The sequence below is a fragment of the Candoia aspera genome, chromosome 1 (genome assembly GCF_035149785.1).
Source record: "Candoia aspera isolate rCanAsp1 chromosome 1, rCanAsp1.hap2, whole genome shotgun sequence".
NCBI lineage: Eukaryota > Metazoa > Chordata > Lepidosauria > Squamata > Boidae > Candoia > Candoia aspera.
The window spans coordinates 159,737,165-159,761,665 of NC_086153.1; the positions used below are offsets into that span (position 1 = coordinate 159,737,165).

The window sequence follows — 24,501 nt, forward strand, 5'->3', positions numbered from 1 at the left end:
ACAGTGCCTGAAGCCCTCAAAGTTTTAAGGTACAACATAGATTTGTAACTTCTTTAGCATGAATCTTTCACAATTAATTAAATAACACATTCGCCAAATCATTACAGCTTTAACAGACTACTACTCACACTGTAACTGAAATCACTTACCTCCGGTGCATGTTTTAAAATAATAAAGTTGTTTTATTTGAAATGTAGCTTCCATATCAGCAAAACAAATGTAGCTTCCATATCAGCAAAACTATTGAGGAGCAAATTAACAAGCACTGAAGACTTACAGTTATTCACTGAAAAAATACAAAACAAACAGTAGGGTTGTACATGTTTTGATTACTATTTAGAAGCACTTTGGACCTCCCATAAAAAAGTATCTCTCTGCTGTTCTTTATAGCAGCCTGTATATTTTTTCAGGCTGCAACACAAACCTGAAAATGAAACGCTGCTGCTTTAGGAAGTCCATTCATAATCTGACTCTCAAAGCAACTGCAACTTTTTTTTTTTTGAGGCTCAACAGGAATCTGTGTCTCACACAGACACTTCTGAATCATTTCTGAAACATGCACAGCCCTGGCAAGTAGATATCCAAATCAGAAACTCATCATTAAGCCACCTGTCACTCCAACAGCAGAAGTTTCCCTTCCACACGGTTCTTCAACATTTTGGTGCCAGATACAAAGCCCACCGCTGTACCTTCTGAACTTGGAAACCAAGCTTGATGTCACTATAGCACATCAAAAGTTTGAAGAAAAAGTTCTTGTTTAATCTTTTTAGGGAGCCTCATCACACTCCTTACGAATGTAGTTAGTTCATTCTTCCACATCAGTTCGAAACTTTATCTGCAATAAAATCATCAATAGCTATTTCTATTCTTCTCACATTTTGCGTAGAAAATACTCAGTTGTAAGTAGCCTCCCACCTAGGCACTGATTGGATCCAATCAGCTTGAGCATCACATGACTGTAGGCTAAACAATGAGAATGGCCCCAACACTACAGCCCAGGTGAAAAAGCTGGAATGCCACATTCAGAATCTGCACTGAAGTTGATCCATCTGCATAGTCCCACTACCTACCTTCAAGCTGTGCACTGCTGCTCTTGTACATCTACTTGAGAAACACACTATCTTATCTGAAATGGGGTACGTTATTCAAATTAGGCATAATTACTGCATAGAAATAAAAGCACACGCTAAATTTTTAAAGAACTTAAAATGCTGATGCAGCATTGTGTTATTTCAAGTAATACTTTGAATACATAATCTTACATTTACTTTTGAAAAGGCCTGCTTATCTCATGTTGCATTGTATAAACCCAGAAGCTGAGAAACAAACCATCCAAACAGCAGGGCAGGATAAAAGAATAATAAAATAAATGAATACAGAGAAATCCTGTGATGCTTTCATTCATTATTCTTAAATCACTTTATTCTTCATTTTCTGTCAAATGTTGAGTATTCTTTCTAATGCCAAAACTTGCCAGAAACAGATGTGGCTGCCTAGTTCACTCTCACCAGACTTCAGCTTTGCCGGCATAACTGGCATTCTTGACCACCATGGCCAAAACCACACTGGCTGTGGAGTTTGGAGAGTTGTTTCATCATTTCTGGAGGCACAAGATTCAGGAAGGCAACCCTAAATCTTTTCTCTGATTCACCCAGTTAAATGGAGGTGAAGACAGAGAATCGCAATGCAGAAACTACCACATGGCCTTAGTAAGATTTCCAGATGTATACTTCAACAAAAAATGCATTCTTTGTTGAGCATATCTACTCTTCCCAGCATCCTTTCTCTCTTTTGCTTACTCAGATGTTTCTTTGTGGACAGCAGTTTCTTGAGCATCACAATGCTTCCTCAAGCCAGCATCAAGGGCATGTATTGCTGCTAAAATAGATTCATACAACCGTTCAGCATGGCTTTTAAGCACATCCGAATGTTTTGCAATCAAGCCAAGAGTTTTCTGTAAAACTATTAAGCAGAGATTAGGGTACAAATTGTAACATGCAACAGTCAAGTAGCAGGATATAAGCACACTTTTCTAAAAGCCTATACTAGGATTACAAGAGCAGGTGCTACAGGATCTCGCTTCTTTGTTTAGCCATGCGCTGATTAGAAATGGCAAATACTCTGCCCCTTTCCTATACTCTACAATGGCACAGGCCTGGTCTGAACATTAAGCCATAATGTGTTTTCTTTCAACTTTGCATGATATGTGAACATACCCAGCTTACTCTCCCTTAAAGATTGCTAAGACAACACTACAGAGAGGAGGCAGGAAAGGATCTTAAGCTCCTTGAAGAGAAAATGGATATCAAAATAACTAAATAAAAGTGTGCTACAATGTACAGGTTAAACTGTAATGGCTGCACATACTTTTACGTTCTGCAGTTCAACCCTTCACAAGTAATAAATTAAATTTTGAAAGCACTAAGTTTGCCCAAAGCACCCAATCTTGAATTTGTTGGCCTTTCAAAGAAAGCATACATGCGTTTCAATGATTTCAAATATGTGCCCGAGGCTATAATCCTATAGCCAATTACAAGGGATTGTATCCTTAATTAGGTTTACTTCTGTGTAGACTTGCTTTGGGTCATGCCACAAATCTACTTATTGAAATTAAGTTACACTAATTTCAGACTGAAATCCTGTATCTAATTACCCAGAAGTAAGTTCTACTGACAAACATCCCAGGACTTAAATCCAAGTTACCACATGTAGGATTATACTATCCTTAGCTGGATCATGCTCAGTATCTCTAAAACAAGAGAGCTAGAAATCCCAGTGTTCAAAAAAAATGTAACAACTTTCCTTAAGTGAAGCAGAAACCCTTTTACAGGTGGTCCTCATTTAACAACCATTGTTCAGCAGCCGTTCAAACTTACGATGGCGCTGAATGAATGATACTACCGGTCCTCGAAGTTCTGGCCATCACAGCATCCCCACAGTCACATGATTGCAACCTGATGCTTGGCGCCCGGCTCACAATTACGACATTGTGGCATCCTAGTCACATGGTCGCCATTTGCGACCTCCTTTGCCAGCTTCCTACAAGCAAAGTCAATGGGGAAGCCAGCAGGAGGTCACAAATGACCATGTGACATCCTCACTTAATGATCCGTGGTGATTAGCTTAACTATGGCAACCAGAAATGCTGGAATTTCTGTCGCTAAGCGGCATGGCCATGTGATGTCATACTTTACAACCGTGTCACTTAGCAACCGAAATTCTGGTCCCAACTACCATCATTAAGTGAGGACTACCTGTATTTTCAAAGTCCTATATGTAATTGACTCCTTACCTGGTGAATTTGATGACATGCATTTAAGAAGTTTTTCACCATCATGCAACACACCTTCAGTCAGTGCTTGATGCCCAGCTAAATCTTTTTTGAATTCCTGTCAAGAAAATTGTTTGATGCTGTGAAATGTATTGCACAAAGCAGGAAAAAAACATAATAATATGGTTTCTTGCCTAGATCAGGTCCTAATCACAACAATTGACTTCTTAAACAGAATTTATGTGGTAATCGACTTTTTCTTTAAAGAATAACAAATTATCTACTCAAATAAGAGGATGCTTAAGTTCAATAGAGTGAGTGAAATCCACTGGCAGCTGTAAGAGCAATAGATTAAGTTGGTCATACAGCCCTCACAATCTTCTCTGGAGTGTAAGAAAATTCTCTAAAGCAGATTTGGGGAATGACACCTGGACAGAGCAAAGAAAAGAAGTGTCACTGCATAAGTAGACTTCTTAAGTAATTTATATAATAGTGGATGTTAGCCAAATATATTTGTAAGTTATAACACAGGGTTAATAAAAATGTGCTAAACATTAAATTTTGATATAATTCAAATTTTTAATGAGATTGGGCCCCATAAAATCCTACTTTTGCTTGCAAGCAAATTTTTTTTAAATCAATGAACCACCTCACTAAATCTGTAGGACTGCACTACACAAGTTTAATATTTTTCCCCCATTCTAGTAGTTAACAGCCAGAGCAATAATCATAAGCGACTTAGTTCAGCATAGTTATCTTCAGTAAAGTACGAAGAGCAGCTAAGTCAAGAACTGCAACACAGATTTCTTTACTGTTTTGGGGTACAGTACTCCATGAATGTACTCTTTATTTTGGGAGAACTTGAAGACTTCAGGCAAAACATGAGTAGCTCACTTGAACTGGAACACTGGCTTGGCTCACAGAAAGGAAGAGAGAAAGAATGGGAAAATAATGAATCAGCCTGCGTGTATCTATACCTCAGTTTCTGTTTCTACCTAAGGAGGATGAGCATATGTCAAGAGTATGTACTTTGGAGTCTTTAAGTAAAATGAAAAAAAAAATGCCAAATTCATGCTTTTAGCAATCTTGTTGCTCATTAAGTAGCTGAAGTTCCATGAAGGAGATCACTTACTCCAACTTTTTCCCCATGTGAGTCGCCAAGAGTTGTTTTGATTGCGGCAGTATAGACAAATGTGTAATATATAATGAAAGAAAAGAAAACCTCTTCAAAATTATAGCCAGAGAGCAGTAGTTTTGTCCAGTTATAGACTAAAGCTAAGTGGTTTCATGTGATAGAATGAAGTACTTTTGCAGATATTTTTTATATTTTAATCTGCCCAATAACAAGTGTTCTCTAGGTAGACAGCATATCTAGAATTAGAATCAGCATCCAGAATAAAGCATATAACAGATCAATAAAATATTATCACCACTGGCAGTAAGATTCCACACAGGAATTCCATTTTGGGGTGGGGGGGGGGTACCTTCGAGTCAGTGTTGACTTGCGGCAACTGCCTGCACTAGTCCCTGCCATTTTGTTGGCAAGATTTTGGAAGTGGTTTGCCCTGGCCTGCTTCCTAGGGCTGAGAGAGAGTGACTGACCCAAGGTCACCCAGCTGGCTTTGTGCCTAAGGTGGGTCTCCCCAATTCTAGCCAGGTGACTTAACCACTACAGCAAACTGGCTCTTAGGAATTCCATAAAGGGCATTAACATTCCCTTTATCTGGAGTCTAAATCCCAAAATGCCTAAAAGAGAAAAGGACTATCTGCTTGGCATTAAAAACCAATTAATATTAATGTCAGGCAAAGCTCCTTGGAGACGACAAGGCCCAACAGCTTTCAAAAGCCTGTCTCTTGTGGCCTCCAAGGCTGGAGGAAACAGCCTTAATGGAGAGCCTTCCCAAACAGGGGCACATTTCCTTCATGCTGGTACCATATGTCAGTTTGGGGCAAGAGGGAAAGCATGCACATGATTGGAGCAAAATTTGTTTTCTTAAAACTCATTTTTTTTTCCTCCATAAATTGATGCCCACCTTCTCCCAATCCCATTTTATTCAGATTGAAGCCCTTATGTTTAATTTCAATTTACAAAAAATTAGCAGCAGTTGAGTGGCTGGAACTGTGCAAAAAGCCTTGGTGGGAGGAAGACCACAAGTTACCCACCCACGATTTACATATTCTACATTTATGCATACTTTATGAATTTTAATCTCAAGGTTTATCATGTCTAATTTGCTTAAAATTGCTTAGATTTGTAATTTACTTGTAATACACATCATTCCTGATTGGCAGACATTCTCCTGCCCTTTGGAACATTCTCCGCCCAGAGTAGAGACAGGCCCCATCGCTCCTGGACTTCTGCAAAAAATTTAAAAACCTGGTTTTGTCATAATGCCCTGGGGCGGGAAGGAGAACAGCTCCTCTTGGAGATGGCCAGCTCCCTAGAATGGCCCTGTTTTTGCTTACGGATTGGGACAGGACTCTGCCCTCTGGATTCTATTACATTTTAGTATATTTATATTTTATATTTTATACTCTATTTATATTATATTATTGTATAGTATTTATTATATTGTGGTTAATTTTTTTTTACTGTAAACCACCCATAGTCCCTCCTTGAGGGGGAGATTTGTTGTTGTTTATTCGTTTAGTCGCTTCCGACTCTTCGTGACTCCATGGACCAGCCCACGCCAGAGCTCCCTGTCAGTCAACACCCCCAGCTCCCCAGGGATGAGTCCATCACCTCTAGAATATCATCCATCTATCTTGCCCTTGGTCAGCCCCTCTTCCTTTTGCCTTCCACTCTCCCTAGCATCAGCATCTTCTCCAGGGTGTCCTGTCTTCTCATTATGTGGCCAAAGTATTTCAGTTTGGCCTTTAATATCATTCCCTCAAGTGAGCAGTCTGGCTTTATTTCCTGGAGTATGGACTGGTTGGATCTTCTTGCGGTCCAAGGCACTCTCAGAATTTTCCTCCAACACCACAGTTCAAAAGCATCGATCTTCCTTCTCTCAGCCTTCCTTATGGTCCAGCTCTCGCAGCCATATGTTACTACGGGGAACACCATTGCTTTAACTATGCGGACCTTTGTTGTCAGTGTGATGTCTCTGCTCTTAACTATTTTATTGAGATTTGTCATTGCTCTTCTCCCAAGGATTAAGCGTCTTCTGATTTCCTGACTGCAGTCAGCATCTGCAGTAATCTTTGCACCTAGAAATACAAAGTCTTTCACTGCTTCTACATTTTCTCCCTCTATTTGCCAGTTATCAATCAAGCTGGTTGCCATAATCTTGGTTTTTTTGAGGTTTAGCTGCAAGCCAGCTTTTGCACTTTCTTCTTTCACCTTCATCATAAGGCTCCTCAGTTCCTCTTCGCTTTCAGCCATTAAAGTGGTATCATCTGCATATCTGAGATTGTTAATGTTTCCTCCAGCGATTTTAACTCCAGCCTTGGATTCCTCAAGCCCAGCATGTCGCATGATGTGTTCTGCATACAAGTTGAATAGGTAGGGTGAGAGTATACAACCCTGCCGTACTCCTTGTTGAGGTTTTTCCTATTAGATTAAGCTGCAATTGTGCCTAGTCATTTTGGCCGGGTGAAAAAGGTTGCAAGTGATTGTCTCCTCTCACGTGCTTCATGCAAATCACCTGGGGGGGGAGGAAACCTGCCCGGACTTGTTCTCACCCCCTCTTTTTTCTCTGCCGGCAATGTAGGCAAGCAAGGCTTGCTCCAAAGGGAGCTAAGTCCTTTAAATATGTTTTGTTTTTGTTTTGCTTTCTGTAAATAAATTATTTTTATAGAAATGCTTGGTGTGTGACTTTTTTGACCTCTCCTGGGCTAAAGGCTTTCCCAGCATCTGCCAACACTCCTTTCCCAACCTTAAACCAGTCCGTTGATCCGTGGTCTGTTCTTACCGTTGCTACTTGGTCATTATACAAATCCCTCAAGAGGCATACAAGATGACTTGGTATCCCCATACCACTAAGAACTTGCCACAGTTTGTTATTGTCCACACAGTCAAAGGTTTTAGAATAGTCAATAAAACAGAAATAGATGTTTTTCTGAAACTCCCTGGCTTTTTCCATTATCCAGTGGATATTGGCAATTTGGTCCCTAATTCCTCTGCCTTTTCTAAACCCAGCTTGTGCATCTGGCAATTCTCGCTCCATGAATTGCTGAAGTCTACCTTGCAGGATCTTGAGCATTACCTTACTGGCATGTGAGATGAGTGCCACTGTTCGATAGTTTGAACATGCTTTAGTGTTTCCCTTTTTTGGTATGGGGATATAAGTTGATTTTTTTCCAATCAGATGGCCATTCTTGTGTTTTCCAAATTTGCTGGCATATAGCATGCATTACCTTGACAGCATCATCTTGCAAGATTTTGAACAGTTCAGCTAGGATGCCGTTGTCTCCTGCTGCCTTGTTATTAGCAATGCTTCTTAAGGCCCATTCAACCTCACTCTTCAGGATGCCTGGCTCTAGCTCACTGACCACACCGTCAAAGCTATCCCCGATATTGTTATCCTTCCTATACAGGTCTTCTGTATGTTCTTGCCACCTTTTCTTGATCTCTTCTTCTGTTAGGTCCTTGCCATCTTTGTTTTTGATCATACCCATTTTTGCCTGGAATTTACCTCCGATGTTTCTAATTTTCTGGAAGAGGTCTCTTGTCCTTCCTATTCCATTGTCTTCTTCCACTTCCGCGCATTGCTTGTTTAAAAATAATTCCTTATCTCTTCTGGCTAACCTCTGGAATTTTGCATTGAATTGGGCATATCTCCCCCTATCACTGTTGCCTTTTGCTTTCCTTCTTTCTTGGGCTACTTCTAGTGTCTCAGCAGACAGCCATTTTGCCTTCTTGGTTTTCTCTTTCTTTGGGATGTATTTTGTTGCCGCCCCCAGAGAATGTTGCGAACTTCTGTCCATAGTTCTTCCAGGACCCTATCTACTACGTCCAGTCCCTTAAATCTATTCTTCATCTCCACTGCATATTCCTTAGGAATATTAGTGAGCTCATATCTAGCTGATCTGTGGGTCTTCCCTAATCTCTTCAGTCTGATCCTAAATTGTGCAAGAAGAAGTTCGTGATCTGAACTACAGTCAGCTCCAGGTCTTGTTTTTACCGACTGTACAGATGTCCGCCACCTTTGGCTGCAAAGGATGTAGTCAATCTGATTTCGGTGTTGTCCATCTGATGAAGTCCATGTATAAAGCCGTCTCTTAGGTTGTTGGAAGAGAGTGTTTGTTATGCAGAGTGAGTTGTCTTGGCAAAATTCTATCAGCCTATGTCCTGCTTCGTTTTGTTCTCCCAGGCCATGCTTACCTGTAATTCCAGGTGTCATTTGACTACCCACCTTAGCATTTCAGTCTCCTGTGATGAAAATAACATCTCTTTTAGGCGTGTTGTCCAGTAGGTGCTGCAGATCCTCATAGAACTGCTCTACTTCAGCTTCTTCAGCATCTGTGGTTGGGGCGTATATTTGGATCACTGTGATGTTAGATGGCTTGCCCTGAATTCGAATTGAGATCATTCTATCATTTTTTGGATTGTATCCAAGCACTGCTTTAGCCACTTTACTATTAATTATGAAGGTTACTCCATTTCTTCTGTGGTCCTCTTGTCCACAGTAGTAGATCTGGTGGTCATTTGATATGAAGTGGCCCATTCCAGGCCATTTCAGTTCACTGACGCCCAAAAGGTCTATCTATCTTTAATCTTGACATCTCACCAATAACCACATCCACTTTGCCCTGGCTCATAGATCTTACATTCCAGGTTCCAATGGTGTGTTGATCCTTAGAACATCGGATTCGCCGTTCACCACCAGCACCGTCGGCCGCTAGCCGTCCTTTTGGCTTTGAGCTAGCTGCGTCATCACGTCTTGGGCTAGTTGAACTCATCCTCTGTTCCTCCCCAGTAGCATTTTGACCATCTTCCGACCTGGGGGTCTCATCTTCCGATGGTATACCGACATATCTCTGGTTGTACTGATCCATTTAGTTTTCACGGCAAGAATACTGGGGTGGGTTGTCATTACCTTCCCCAGGGATCGCATTTAGTCTGACCTGTCTGTCTTGACCTTCCCGTCTTGGGTGGCCCTTCACGGTTTAGCTCATGGCATCATTGAGGTGCTCAAGCTCCAGCACCACGACAAGGTAACGATAAATTTCACAAACAAACAAACAAGTATCTTTAATGGCATGAAACCCAGATCAGTGTTTACCTATGTGGACTAGGAACTTAATAGAAGATGTTTAACTGAGCCAACAGTTATCAAATAGTTTTGGGAGAGTTCATACCATTTTTACAGCCATCTCTAACTGCCACTTTTAACCATCAGTTCTGCCAGCGGAAAGAAATACATGTAATGACTTAATGTACCTTTCCAATGTCTTTCACAAAAGGCTGCAAGAAAGGGTTAGCAATCGTGGGCCTGCATATTATCCAAGCTGCACAGACATGCTGTTACAAATGTAATAACAAAACAAACCCCACCATTGAAATTCATGTAGGGGAGAATGCAGTTACCAGGTAGTTTTGAAGTGATGCTTTAACACTTTCAATGTCTGGCTTGGGAGGAATCCAGTGGTCTATAACCTCTGCCACTTTATGCAACCAATGAATGAGCTCTTCCAGCTGACTGCAAAACATCTATATAGATAATTCAGAAAAGAAGTATTCATTAAGCTACATTCAAATTTGGAACCACTGGATTTGATCAACTTAAACTGCAAGATAGCCACAGATTGTTGTGCAGAATCCTTGGTACTCTCTGAGCTTGGCTGTTTGCTTGCAGACGTTTTGTAACAAAACATCTGCAAGCAAACCGCCAAGCTCAGAGAGCACCAAGGACTCTACAGTTCAACCCTGAGCTACAGAGATGCTCTTCAATCGACAGATTGTTGTATCAGTTGCAAGGAGACAGGAATATTTACCAAGGATATTACAATGTTTGCAAGACTCTTGAGAGAGCCAGTTTATTTCTGCAAGATACTTATTTAGATACTTCAAAACAATGAAACCCAAACATCTCTGAAATTTAAAACAAAAACAAAAAAACACCACAGAACAGGACTGTTTCAGATTTCTGTGAAGAACCTTTCTCACTGAAAGAGCACATGGGAAATGATGGGGCAACTTTAGCAGATTCCTAATTGTAGCTGAAAACACATGTTGGAAATTGAAGTTGGCTGCCCTCCATATTCAAAGTTCAGAAATGAAGCCTACTGACAGGATCACATGGCAGAAAGTGAAAATGGTCATTGACAAGAGCCTTCTAGAGAACCACAAGATTCTTCAGGGCAGGGAAACAGAGAGCCTTTTTGCAAATGTATCACCAGCACTGGGCAACTCATTCAAAGGGTCACTTTGTAACGTGTCTTGGTGCAAGCAAAGCACTTCTCCTTTCAAGGGCTGAAGGGGCTTGGAAGGTCAGCGCAAGCCACTTCAAGAGCTTTCTTGGAACTCTGCATGTTTATCGACAATATTCTGCGATACTGCCACCAAAATAAAGTGGATGTACATATACAACTATGCAGAAATGAGGCTTCAGAGAGTAGCTTTTCATGAATTCCTACACAGCCCTATTTATTATATAGTCATATTACTTTGTTATAAGCTAAGCATATAGGAGATTCCATAGTCCATCAAGGGACAAAGTCCTCAAATCAAAAAAAAAAAAAAGGATTTGGACAGAATAGCACAGACTTTGATAATAAGTAATGACCTCCTTGCTGGAATTTATGTATTTATATCCCTGGGCACTCAGAAGGTACTGTAACACTGAACGGTTTCCCCATGTAAATCAAATGTAAGCTGTATTGAATAGAATCATTCACTGGGAAAGCAGCCCTAACAAAGGGTCTTATTCCTGTGCAAAAGAATGTATCAGACTCAAAGGAGGAAAAGATATGTTGCCCAGAAGACAAGGTGAGATGTTAATTTACAGTAGTGTGAAAAAGTTTGTTAAGCCTTCAGAACTCTCTATAATCCTGCAATTTGGTGATCTACAGTGTGATCTGAGCTTCACCTAAGACAGTGAATGCCAATGAAAATGTAGCTACTTTCAAGTGTGTTCAATTTAAACACGATGAGGTAATATTCAGATTTAGATTTTAAAAAATTACCTTAATGCACTGTGCAAGAGAGCAATGGTCCTTCTTTTGCTCGACGCAAAGCAACTCTGGGCATCTCATTTCTAGAAAATCAGTGCTAGCAGTTCCTCTTGGCTCACTTTCATGGTCCTTGCTGTTTCGATCCCTTAGACTGTCTATTTCATCAGGTCCTTGGAAACTACACGTATGGAAAGAGTCACAATACAATTCCCACTGGCTGTCATTATCATCTCTCTCTCCCTGAACCTCTGGCAGAAGCTGCTCCCCATTCACACCGAAGCAAGGGAAGTCATCTTGTACCTGGCCATGTTCAGGTTTCTTTATGGTCAGTGTAAGATCAGTTAGCTGCTGCGCCAACGTCTCTAACTCCTTGAGTCTTGGTGGCAAGGAGAGGTATTCATCATCACTGGCACGTTCTTTCTGTACAGGCAGTACACTTGTAGAGCACAAGAAGTTTCCACAAGCAGCTTTTCTCCTCAGAAGACAATCGTCTCTCTTTTTGTTGCAGCCCTGCTCAATTACAAAAGTGGAATTAGGTGGCGCAGGGCACCCCAGAGACAAACTAGGTGACATCACTCCAGAAACCCCAGTTCCACCAGCAGAAGGGCCTCCATCCACCAGGAACGCCTTTCCAACTGGGGATCTTCCGCAGTGAGAAACTGGAGCTGAGCATTCCAGCTTTTTCAAGAAAGGGCTTGAAAGCCTCTGTGCAGCGGGGCTCTCCATGGTTTGGCGTTCTTGGTCCCACATACTCATAGACTTCAAGGTACTCTCAGGGGAAATGGAAAGGCTGTCGAGATCAATCCCAGAATCATGGACAGTGGAATCTTTGAAATTTTTTGCAAGCTTGTATTTTGGCCTTAAAGGGTAGGTATAATCAAGCAAGTCCTCATATTCTTTATTAGGATTCCAAAGGGGGGACTGACGGTCTGGTGATGGTGGCAGAGAATCGGGTATTGCACATGCCCAGTAATCAGCCTGAAAGGAGGACATTTTTCTCATTTGCTCCACTACAGAACAGCTTCTTGGGGGTATTAGTTTCTGCATGCCCAGCTGGGGAGTTTCTTCATGGCCAGCCAGATTGTGTTGATACCACGGAACAGACATTTCATAGGATGGACAAGACCCAGTAGCTGAAACACTTTTTGATCTTTTCAGTTCCTGAGGTTCAAAACCAGTGTCCTCCAGAGGTTGTAAGGAACCGATACTTCTAGGCAATACAGGCATTTTGGCACTGAAACGCGGGCTTCTTTTACCTGATAGATGCCTTGGAGTGGACGAACAAGGGACAACTAGTGTTTGTCTCCTACAGTCAGTATCAAGATTGCTGATAGATCTGGCAGCAGGACTAAGAAATGTAGCATCTGGAGCTTTCGTTGGCAGAACCCTTGGAAACCCCAGCATACTGTGAAGCGGCTTCGTTCCATCAGGGCACTTCACCGTATCCCTCTGGACAGTTCATTTCATAAAGGAGAAAGCAGAAAAGAAAGTCCATTCATATTCCTGTACATTTAATTCAGAGTAGCAAGCTGCCTTTAGCGTGGCTCAAGAGAATTAAGCCGATGTTCATGTAGACTTAAGCAATGAGCTATGGCTTTCCCATACACAGAAATCAGTAGATGGATTTTTATTTTACTTATTTATTAAATGTATATGCTACCCAAATCCCAGCAATTCATAAGATATGTTTCATATAAAATCTGTACCACTGCATTATTTTATCATTCCATATGATTTAAACACGGCACCAATCTGCATACTGTATACTGTATGACATAAAGTTAAGATAAGCAAATAAGCTCACTCAAATCCTGCATCACAGGAGTCATGCAACAAGGGACGAAGAACAAAGCATGATGTGCTTTACTCTGCTAATGGCTTCGCTCTCTGGTACCTTCCAGGTAGATGAAGCCTAGGTCCCACACTTTCACATCATGCGAAGCTCAGCTAATCAAAGCTTGTCAGCCATTCTGCTCTCAGAGCCGTTCAGTGTGTTCTGGGAACAGGACAGCTGTCTCCCAGGCGCCTTACAGCTTAGCTTGTACAAAACAGCCATAGCTGTGAACAACTATTCACACTTGCTTTGGGAAGAACAGGCCTACAATAGTCTTGTGATCAAGAACTCTGGAGAAGGAGTAATAATAATGTCCCTTATTAATAAGGAGTAATAATAATATCCCTTATTAAAACAGAAAATTGTATGTCTTCCTTTTAAGTATGTATTGGTATAAAATGCTCAGAAATTAGGAGGTTTTTATTATAGCTGTATGAAACAGAAAACCAAAGGAAGAAAAAAAAATGTTGGAGAAGCGAACTGGATGGCAGCAGGAGGGAAGTAGAGGCAACCTGCTTTGTAATACAGGCAGTCCTCACTTAACAATAGGGACTGAAAAACTGGTTAAGCGGCATGGTCATTAAGTGAGTCACCACATGACTAGACCCAATTTTACGACCATTTTTACGACAGTCATTAAGTGAATCTCCATGGCCAGTAAATAAATTACGAGTCATTAAGCAAATCACTGCAGTTGTTAAGCAAATCCACAAATCGCAATCACATGACCACAGGGATGCTGCAACTGGTCGTAAATGCAAGCCGGCTGCAACCACGTGACTGTGGGGGTGGTGTGACGTTTTGCGACAGTTGTAAGTGTGAATACAGGCCATAAAGCACTTTTTCCAAGGCCGCCGTATCTTCAGGCCATCATTAAACGAGCGGTCATTAAACAAGGACTACCTGTAATTACGCTATCATCATACATAATATCATATAAGCAGAGTTTCAATTTTCCACAGGGAGGAGATATAAAATATACATGGGCGTAACTATTGCTCCAATATATAATCCAGTACGTATTTAATCCTGGAGTTTAGTCTTTGCCAAGACTTCACATGACTTTATCTTTCCAGCATTCTCCTTTTGCTACCAGAGACTACACGAGTCGCAGAACATTAATGACCAGCGTCTCCGACAGCAGTGTCTATGGTGGAAAGCGACATTCTTCCTAAGGTATTCATAATATCAGTACTGTAACACCAAAGAGCTGGGCCAATGCAGAATGAGCAATACAATGCACTGGCATCATTTTTCACCTGGCTGCAGAGTAAAATGTAAGAAAGATACTGTAGCCTTGTTTACAAGATGAAACAGATGTATTTCCAGACTTTTACTTGCAGATCTGTACAGGTTAGGAGTCGCCGAGATCTTATCAACGAATGAGCAACATGCTAGGAATACGTGTTTATTATGTAAAACACCCGAGGCAAATCAAACGTATACCGATGCTGCTAAGTGTTTAAAGGATACGCATCCCTTTTAGGAACTTCTATACATTACGCCAATAGCATTGACATTTAATTCTAAAAAATGCAAGTTATTTTGGCAGTAACACGATTAGCAGGATTAAGGGGAAAAGGGTATTCTCACCTGTTGCTCTTCAGAGTACAAACCACTTCTGCTAAAATGCCGCATGTCACTGCCATTAAGGATTCTGCCACCTAGTGGCTTCCTCTCCAGGTACTTTGCTTTTGTTTTGTACAATCTGTTAAAAAGCATCAAAAATATTTATTATGTCTTTGATTCCTCTCACAAACACCAGAAATTGTGCGGCCAGTTTCCTCTATAGCCATGAGACTTTTGCTCTCCATTCTTTTAATTCTCTTCATCTTCCACATCCAAGAGCTACTGAGCCTTGCTGACTAACTCAAGACAATCCATGTCTAGCCCTGCGTGATTCTTCCATCACACCTGACCTTCACACAGCATCTAAAGGAGATGTTTTTTTTTAACTCTGAAGTCATCTATAAAACAGATTTGTTTTGCTTCAGTGCCTCAATCCCAAATCTGAAACAATGACATAAAAACAGAAATAATTATTTCCTGCATACCTAAGCACTAAGCTTGCACTGCTATGCCCTCTTTCCTATGAGCTGATTTCAGTGGTTTTCATGTGATTTCACTGTAGATCTAAAACTGGACGCATGTTCACTTGGGATGAAGATCTGGGCAGACAGGCCATCAGGGAGGGAAAAGGAGCGCCTTTTCTTTTCTTTTTTTGCGTGAATGGATTATTTTAGAGCTCCTTTCACCAATTTTTGCCTAATATAACAGAGACCTGGCTTAACACATACAGCCCCTTGAAATAGAGACCAATTCAAATGAGCTTTGTGTTGCTCCCATGAGAATTTTATAAGGCATCCACTGAGCCCATCTCGTGAGAATCACAGCGTGGCTGGCCATATATGTAACTATTCTATATACAAATGCATGGTTGAGTACAAAGGTTGATCACAGGTTATTCCTTAAAAAATTATGCTAACACCAGTTCCAAACTAACTAGTGTGCTCTCAGAGCTGATGTGCATTGCACAGTGCCAAAACCACACCAGCAGCCTTCAAATCTCTTTCCCACTTCCTCTTACAAGTTGTAGGAACACCCTCGACTTTGCACTCCCTATCTGCCATCTCCTGTTATATTGTCAGCAGACAGGAAACACTTGCTTCCACTTTCTTTCAAACAGTGACCTCTGGCAAAACAGGCAGCCAAAGGAAAAGGAAGGATGCAGAGAAGGGGAGACAACAATAGAAGATATTCAAAAAGAAACAATGGAATTGACACCTTGCCACCCCTGCATCACCTTTTCTGGTTCAAATTAAAGAACTCACTTCTGCAGGCTGTACTTCTAATTCAATTTTCCTTTTTAAGAAATGAACAGTTGGGACTACTAGCCTGGAGCTTAAGGATGAGCAAGATACTGCCCAATCATGGACTCATTTCTAGGGAGAGTTCTGTGTGGGGTCCCCACTCATCAGAGAATAAGAGAGTTGTCCCCAGTGTGATCACACGCAGAGACTGGAAACTAAAGCCCTGGGTTTCATCACAGGTAAATATCTTTCAATTTATCTTTTCATGCACATCCCCTGAAAGAGCAAGTGTATCAGGAAGTGTTAAATACAGGATAACTCCTCATGTAAACAGCCTCTGAATTGAGGATTTACATTTCGTTCTAAGCTGTATTCATATCCTGCCTTTCTACAATCAAAGCTGCAGTATTAATGCCCACCAAGTTCCTCCTCAAATATTACAGTCTGACTACAGTACTTACAGCAACAATGATCTCCATTACTACCAGATAATACATCTAAGCTGGGCAGCAACAAATCTGTTCTCAAACCAGCCCTGCATATAAAGCTACCCGGCCCTCAAAGGCATCTCTGCTTCCTGCAGGATTAGGCAGACATCTGAACTAGAGATCCCACAACCCTTTGCCGTTAGCCACGCTGGGTCTTGGAAGGCATCAGAATGCCCCACCCTGTGCCAAGCTGCTGCAGGCACCTGGACGCCATCTAATCCAAGACTCCACCAACTCGTACAAAGAACCTCTCAGCACATGCTCACAATTATTATGCACCTCAAGGTCAAGTTTTATCTTCCCTGATATGAGCAGTAGCAATGAGCCTTTCTGAACAACCCCCTTCTGTATTTCCCCACTCCTGTGAGCAAGATCAGTGGTAAGAAACAGCTGAAATGCTAACCAATGATCTCTGTGTACAGCTCAGTTCCCACTTGGCAAGAGTTGGCAAAAGAGCCCTCTGGAGAGCGCCACCAGGCAGTGCTAGCTTGTTCCAAAAGAAGGAACTTCTTGTAGTGTGGCAGGAGGAAGCCCTCCAGATTCTAGACCCTTCCATCTCTGCTTCTTCTTGCTACAAATGCAAAGTATGGAATTGAACGCTTTCTAGGCATTCAAGTTGGCTTTTGCTTTACATCAGCACACACTTAAAACAGACAGCTTTAAAGGGGGATTCACAAATTCACGGAGGAAAAGACAGTCACAGTGGTTCTATTTAACCTTCAATAAAAGGCAATATACTGTATATCTCAGTAGCAGTTGCAGAATAGAAGGTGTAAGACAGCAGATGTCCACCCTGTAGGTCTTCCAGGGGCTTCTACCTAAACACTATGGGAGATTACAGTATGATGGATGAGGTGATCTTTGACCTGGCTCAGCAGACCAGTTCTCTGATTATCAGCATTAGCTGCTTACACTGATAGCTGTAATATACAGAACACCTGAGCCATGTCCCCATAAATGAAACATCAGAGTCTAGCTACCACAGTTATGATATTACGGTAAGCTTTCTTGGAATCTTTTTGGTAGATATGTTTAACACCAAAACCACCAGAAAAAGCATCTGATGAAGGCCACCATTCTATTTTTATTCTACTGTATCTCCAGTCCACAGCTATGACACAAACAGCCTCATGATAGAATCCATGTCAAGTAACTGGAGACAGTAAACAAGATAACTAGGAGCAAGCCAGCACTGAGAATCCAAAGAATGCAGGGCAAGATGATTTTTGACACTCCATTAGAGATTTTGGCAAGGAGGGCAAAATATGTTCATAGGAAGGTTCACATGCTCTCTTGCTACTCTGTGCTGGCAGGCACTGAAAATGACAGAGGACATGCCAAGGCTGGGAGAACTGCTTGGCTAGCTTGGGATGGCAATCCATTCCTGACTTCTCCCCAGATGCCAAGGGCAAAGTCGGTAAGAATGCTTCCTTTGCTCCTCATGACATCACTGACTACATGATGTAATAATATAATCATGAAGATAATATGAATTTCCAAGTGGCTGTTTAGAAACAAATGGCACACTGCAATCCTAGTACTACCAAACATGAAAGAAGCAAATGAAATACTTCAAGCATTTTGCACTGCTTGCACAATAAGCCTAATGTTCAGCTCAAAGAGATGGCAGTCCCAAAAGGAATCAGAAAGTTGCAGCTCCCACTGATGGCATTCATCTCAAAATGCAAAAAAGTAAAGTAAGCATGGAAGGATCTTTATCACAAGCAGGAAACATTAATTACGTATGAACTGGCCCCTAGGCTATGTTCAATGCTCCTTTCCAGATGATTTTAGTATACATTAATTGAGCATCTGTTATTCCGCCGTTGTGGGATATCAAGGTAGTCCAAGGATAGGAATTAGGATCAGAAAGAATTATTAATTTTTTAACCATTCAACAAAAAACTCTGACTGGGATTTCTCATCACTGGAACACAGGATATCACTGGTAATAAGCAGAGTGTGTATTTTTCTCCTGTATTTTTAAAACTACAACAGTCTTCTCTTAATTAAATAAGTTCATCACCCACCACATCATACCATTAGGGCCAACACTACAACTAGGATGTTAAAGGAAAAACTTTTTCTTTAAAATTTTCATCTGCACAGACCTTTACAAATGTGTGCAGATTATAATTTAAAACTGCTCTGGGAACCTATACAAAACTCAGTTGCCCATTCATTCTGAATCAACCCACCATTATAAATTGCCCTTTCAATCCAGCATTCACAAATCAACTACTGATGATTATGTAATATTTTAACAAATTCAGAAATACAATCCAAACTTGGTATATACATTCAGTATGGCACAGTTGGTATTCAGAAGCTCACCAAGCCCATATATGTCGATTGCACAATTTTTAAGATAGGGTAAAACATCTGAAACTGAGATGATATAGTTGTTCTTTTGGTAAGACTGAAATCTTTAGTAAGAGTAGAAACTAGGAAATACCGTCTCCTCTTAAACTATTAACACATTAAATTATTAAGCTTCCTTGCTGCTAAGGAGTATGCTAGCACTTTTATATCAGATTTAAATGTTTTGATATACTGGGTTTTTCTTTAAAAAAAAAGCAGTTTCAAAGATTCCTGCAATAAGCCTCCAAACAATTCTAGCGTACACTTTTTTTTTGGTAACTCTTAGCTGCTATCCAGCATTAAGTGATAGCTTGTGGCTTCCAGAGCACTAGCATACAAATAGATAGCTCAACAGATAAATAAATAAATTCATAGCACCTACTTTATTTTCTATCCCCCCTTTATTATTTTTATAAATAACTCAAGGCAGCGAACATACCTAACACTCCTTCCTCCTCCTGTTTTCCCCACAACAACAACCCGGTGAGGTGAGCTGGGCTGAGAGTGAGTGGCCCAAAGCCATCCAGCCGGCTTTCACGCCTAAGGCAGGATGAGAACTCACAATCTCCCAGTTTACTGAAGTTACACCTATCAGCATTTCCCTCTAATATTTCTATCGTGACCTTAAAGACATTTGGAAATTATATATTTCAAAATTACATGCCCTTAAGTTCTATTTTGTTTGTTATTGAGTGCCAAAAAGATTGAAATATCAATACCAATTGTTAATCAGTATGTTACGAATGGAATGTCCCAACATAAAGACTTTCCTTTGTTGTTGTTTATTCGTTCAGTCGCTTCCGACTCTTCATGACTCCATGGACCAGCCCACGCCAGAGCTTCCTGTCGGTCATCAACACCCCCAGCTCCCCCAGGGACGAGTCCGTCACCTCTAGAATATCATCCATCCATCTTGCCCTTGGTCGGCCCCTCTTCCTTTTGCCTTCCACTCTCCCTAGCATCAGCATCTTCTCCAGGGTGTCCTGTCTTCTCATTATGTGGCCAAAGTATTTCAGTTTTGCCTTTAATATCATTCCCTCAAGTGAGCAGACTGGCTTTATTTGCTGGAGTATGGACTGGTTTGATCTTCTTGCAGTCCAAGGAACTCTCAGAATTTTCCTCCAACACCACAGTTCCAAAGCATCGCTCTTCCTTCGCTCAGCCTTCCTTATGGTCCAGCTCTCGCAGCCATATGTTACTACTGGGAATACATTGCTTTAACTATCCGGACCTTTGTTGTCAATGTGATGTCTCTGCTCTTAACTATTTTATTGAGATTATCATTGCTCTTCTCCCAAGGATTAAATGTCTTCTGATTTCCTGACTGCAGTCAGCATCTGCAGTAATCTTTGCACCTAGAAATACAAAGTCTTTTACTGCCTCTATGTTTTCTCCCTCTATTTGCCAGTTATCAATCAAGCTGGTTGCCATAATCTTGGGTTTTTTTAGGTTTAGCTGCAGGCCAGCTTTTGCATTTTCTTCTTTCACCTTCATCATAAGGCTCCTCAGTTCCTTTTCGCTTTCAGCCATCCAAGTGGTATCATCTGCATATCTGAGATTATTAATGTTTCTTCCAGCGATTTTAACTCCAGCCTTGGATTCCTCAAGCCCAGCACATCGCATGATGTGTTCTGCATACAAGCTGAATAGGTAGGGTGAGAGTATACAACCCTGCCGTACTCCTTTCCCAACCTTAAACCAGTCCGTTGTTCCGTGGTCTGTTCTTACCGTTGCTACTTGGTCATTATACAAATCCCTCAAGAGGCATACAAGATGACTTGGTATCCCCATACCACTAAGAACTTGCCACAATTTGTTATAGTCCACACAGTCAAAGGCTTTAGAATAGTCAATAAAACAGAAATAGATGTTTTTCTGAAACTCCCTGGCTTTTTCCATTATCCAGTGGATATTGGCAATTTGGTCCCTAGTTCCTCTGCCTTTTCTAAACCCAGCTTGTACATCTGGCAATTCTCGCTCCATGAATTGCTGAAGTCTCCCTTGCAGGATCTTGAGCATTACCTTACTGGCATGTGAAATGAGTGCCACTGTTAAATAGTTTGAACATTCTTTAGTGTTTCCCTTTTTTAGTATGGGGATATAAGTTGATTTTTTTCCAATCAGATGGCCATTCTTGTGTTTTCCAAATTTGCTGGCATATAGCATGTATTACCTTTACAGCATCATCTCGCAAGATTTTGAACAATTCAGCTGGGATACTGTCGTCTCCTGCTGCCTTATTAGCAATGCTTCTCAAGGCCCATTCAACCTCACTCTTCAGGATGTCTGGCTCTAGCTCACTGACCACACTGTCAAAGCTATCCCTGATATTGTTATCCTTCCTATACAGGTCTTCCGTATATTCTTGCCATCTTTCCTTGATCTCTTCTTCTTCTGTTAGGACCTTGCCATCTTTGTTTTTGATCATACCCATTTTTGCCTGGAATTTACCTCCGATGTTTCTAATTTTCTGGAAGAGGTCTCTTGTCCTTCCTATTCCATTGTCTTCTCCCACTTCCGCGCATTGCTTGTTTAAAAGACTTTCCTACCAAGTATTTTTCTTTATTTCTCCTGATTATATGGGTGCTCTATATAGGTTTTCATGACAAAAAGAAGTGTCTTGCAATTGAAAAAATATTGCCAAGAAAGGTAATTTCCCAGTTTATCCTACAGTCGTGGTATTTCATAGTAGAACAGGTTCAATCCCACTCACCTCTTCTGAGATCACCCATATATCTACTTGATTTTCTATCTGATTTACCAATTTTAGCAATTCTACAATGAAGTTTGATAGTGGGGGAAGAGAATTTTATACATGCAACCTAAGACTGTGCTCTGCAGTCTGCATTCTTTCAGCACCAGTTAATTCTGATTCAATTTAAGGACAATAGATCTATTCCTACTTTTCTTGGTTAATCAACCAACTCACTAACATGGAGACAGTTTTCACTAACAAATGCATTCTACATGGCTTGAAAAGCGGAAGACCACCTTTTGTTCGTTTGCCGATCCCTCAGCCAGCTTTGGGGGGGGGGGGGTTTCTTATACAGTAGTATAATTTGCATGTCTATAGACTTCTCCCACACTCCAATCAAAAGTAGCCTAACACTGCATAATCAAATCACATTTTCCAGTTTTACTGCAGATTTTTAGCCATCATGAACAGTTCTTGCAAACTTTTAAGTCTGCATATTATTTTGTAAATCTTCCTCTGGCCTTCGTAAGGTCTTGGCTTAATACAGTGTTGGATTTTGTTTCACTATTAACTCTCGCGCGCGATGAACAGAGCAGCTTTTGTTTTGTTTTTTTTAAAGACTGGCTACACAAATCGTGCCCCATTCAACATGCGATTCGTTGCGGGGGAAGAGAAGAAAATAAACGCTTTTGCTTTACAAGGCGTGTCCTGCTTTTTGCCAACAGAAACTAGCTGCCAGTCTTTCCCACGCAACTAACCAAGCCCCTGGATTCGTAGCGTTCCAGGAATTTCTGGAGACTTTTGACTGCCGTCGGAGGAATTCGGTCTCAGTGAAGACATTAAACTCCACAGATGGTCAACGGCATCACTTGAAGCCATGAGAAAGACCACTCGCACTTGCAAAACGAAGCGAAGATAGAATCGGCCGAGAAAGGAGAACGTAATACGCGAGTGTGAGTCGTACACGCATGCAGAACGCTTTATCAAAAGCAAAAGGATGCAAGCCGGGCGAAAACAGGATTTAATTGACTACACGATCCCAATGCTCCTTTTCAGGTTTTGCGCATCCAGCGAAACAGTTACCCCTACTTTCCACCCTCCTGCTAAACTTGCAACAGTTTGAGATGCCCAACCGAAGCAGGAAGGCAGGGCTACAAAACAAAGGCACTCTCCAGTTACTATCAACTTACAGAGTTGCCACCAACCATTTCCCGCTCGAAATAAGACTGGAGGCATCTGTAAAACAGAAAACACACTCACACACACCCAGCACACAGAAGGTCCATACGCTGGGGCGCTGGGCCCCATTCTGTTCTCGCAAGGCAGACGCACCATTTCACGCAGCCACAATATCAAGTTCAGGCTCGCCCCGACTCGGAAAGCTCAGAAGGAGAAAAAGCACCATCTTTACCTATGAGACCAAGAAACTGCAACCGTAGGTCGCTTCTTGGTCCTCCACCTAGGACAGCCTCCGCCGACGGGCGATCCCGGCCGTGCAACAATAAAAAGCTTCTCCTCCCAGGCAAGCTGTGCGCACGCGCATTCCCATCCTCCAACGGCGCTGCTTCCTTTTCCAATCAGCTTCCTCGGCGCTGAAATTGGATACGCTGAGAGCAGCCGTGATCCACCGTCTCGGCCAATCCTGAGTCGGCTCGCTTGGTTAGACGGGGTGGGTTGCTGTCACTCAGATTGCTATCTCAGGTCTGTCTGCGTGGGGATTTTGGTCTGGGCGATTTCTCAGGGGAGTGGTCCTTCACGCCCCGAAAAGGAAGGAGCGACCCCTCTTTGCTGACCAAAGAAAGAAGGGGGGCGCGGGAGAGGGAGGACATGCATGCTCAAGCTGCGCCCCTCCCGCCCTACCGTCTCGGCCTTGCATAACGAAGAGAGGGGGCGGAGAGACTGAGGAGTGAGGACAGTGAGAAGGCCGAGATGGCCGAAGACCGGCGGAGCGGGGAATGAGTGGCGGGCGCGTCCCGGGGATGTTCAGTGGCTCCAGCGCACGCGCCCGTCAGCCCTCCGGCGCGGTAGCCAAGCGTCCTCGGCCTGGCAGTCGGTCATTTCGCGTACAGAATAAGAGAAAAGGGCGCAACAAGGGGTAAAAGTTAAAAGCGTTGAGGTCCAGGTTAGGCCCGGGAGCGCCCACGCTCTGGTGTTCCTGGCCGGCCCTTAAATCCAGTGACCTTAGTTCCAGGAGTGGTGGGTACCAAAGACTAAGACCAAGTCTCCCTATCTTTCGAATGGGCTTCCTAGGGAAAGATCTGTGGTGCCCTCTCCTCCTAACTTTAAATCCAAGTTGGCATCTTTTACATTTTGTGGTGCTGTGTTTGAATGGCCCTTTTAACTCTTGTTAACTCCTCAAGTTGCGGGTTTTCCTCCTGTATTGTTTTAATAAGTTATACAGGAGAGTTCCTTTGTTGGTGGTTCTCAGGAGAGTTTATCAAGGAAGTGTTTAATAAACATTTAAAATATCAGAACACCCATTCTCTGGACTTCTTACATCAACTTTGGGGAAAAACTAACCAGGCTAATTACTACTTCTTTGGCTTTATATATTCCCATCCAAATTTCCCAGTGTCTAAAAGCTTAATAAAATCAGCTGTTCTGCACAGCTTACAACTCCAGTTGGTGCTGCTGAGTGTCATCAAAGATAGAAAAATCCCAAACTGGCAACAATTATTTTATATTTTTTATTTTATTTTATTTCTATAGCTGCCCATCTCAGCCAAATGACTCTGGGTGGTAATCAATCATAAAAACAGTTAAAACAATTACAGTACAATACAAAAATAGGTATATATGGCAGCCAAGAGAAATTGTCACCAAAGTTAACGGTATCAATTATGAGATCTAGTTTGGTGTAGCAATTAAGGCAGAAACCAGGAGATTGTGAATTTGGAGGCATGAAAGCTGGAGGCAGTACAGGT

At 41.8% G+C, this 24,501-nt stretch overlaps 1 protein-coding gene across 1 annotated transcript; it reads right to left on the minus strand.

The window, feature by feature from the left end:
* Nucleotides 1-23,125, minus strand: CEP68 (centrosomal protein 68). Its single transcript, XM_063316662.1, has 6 exons — nt 22,989-23,125; nt 14,817-14,931; nt 11,402-12,838; nt 9,804-9,926; nt 3,293-3,389; nt 1-1,962 (listed from the first exon to the last, which is right to left on the minus strand). Exons 2-6 carry the CDS (start codon nt 14,859-14,861, stop codon nt 1,796-1,798), a joined length of 1,869 nt encoding a protein of 622 aa, XP_063172732.1. The 5' UTR covers nt 14,862-14,931; nt 22,989-23,125; the 3' UTR covers nt 1-1,795.
* Nucleotides 23,126-24,501: the final 1,376 nt, after the last annotated feature.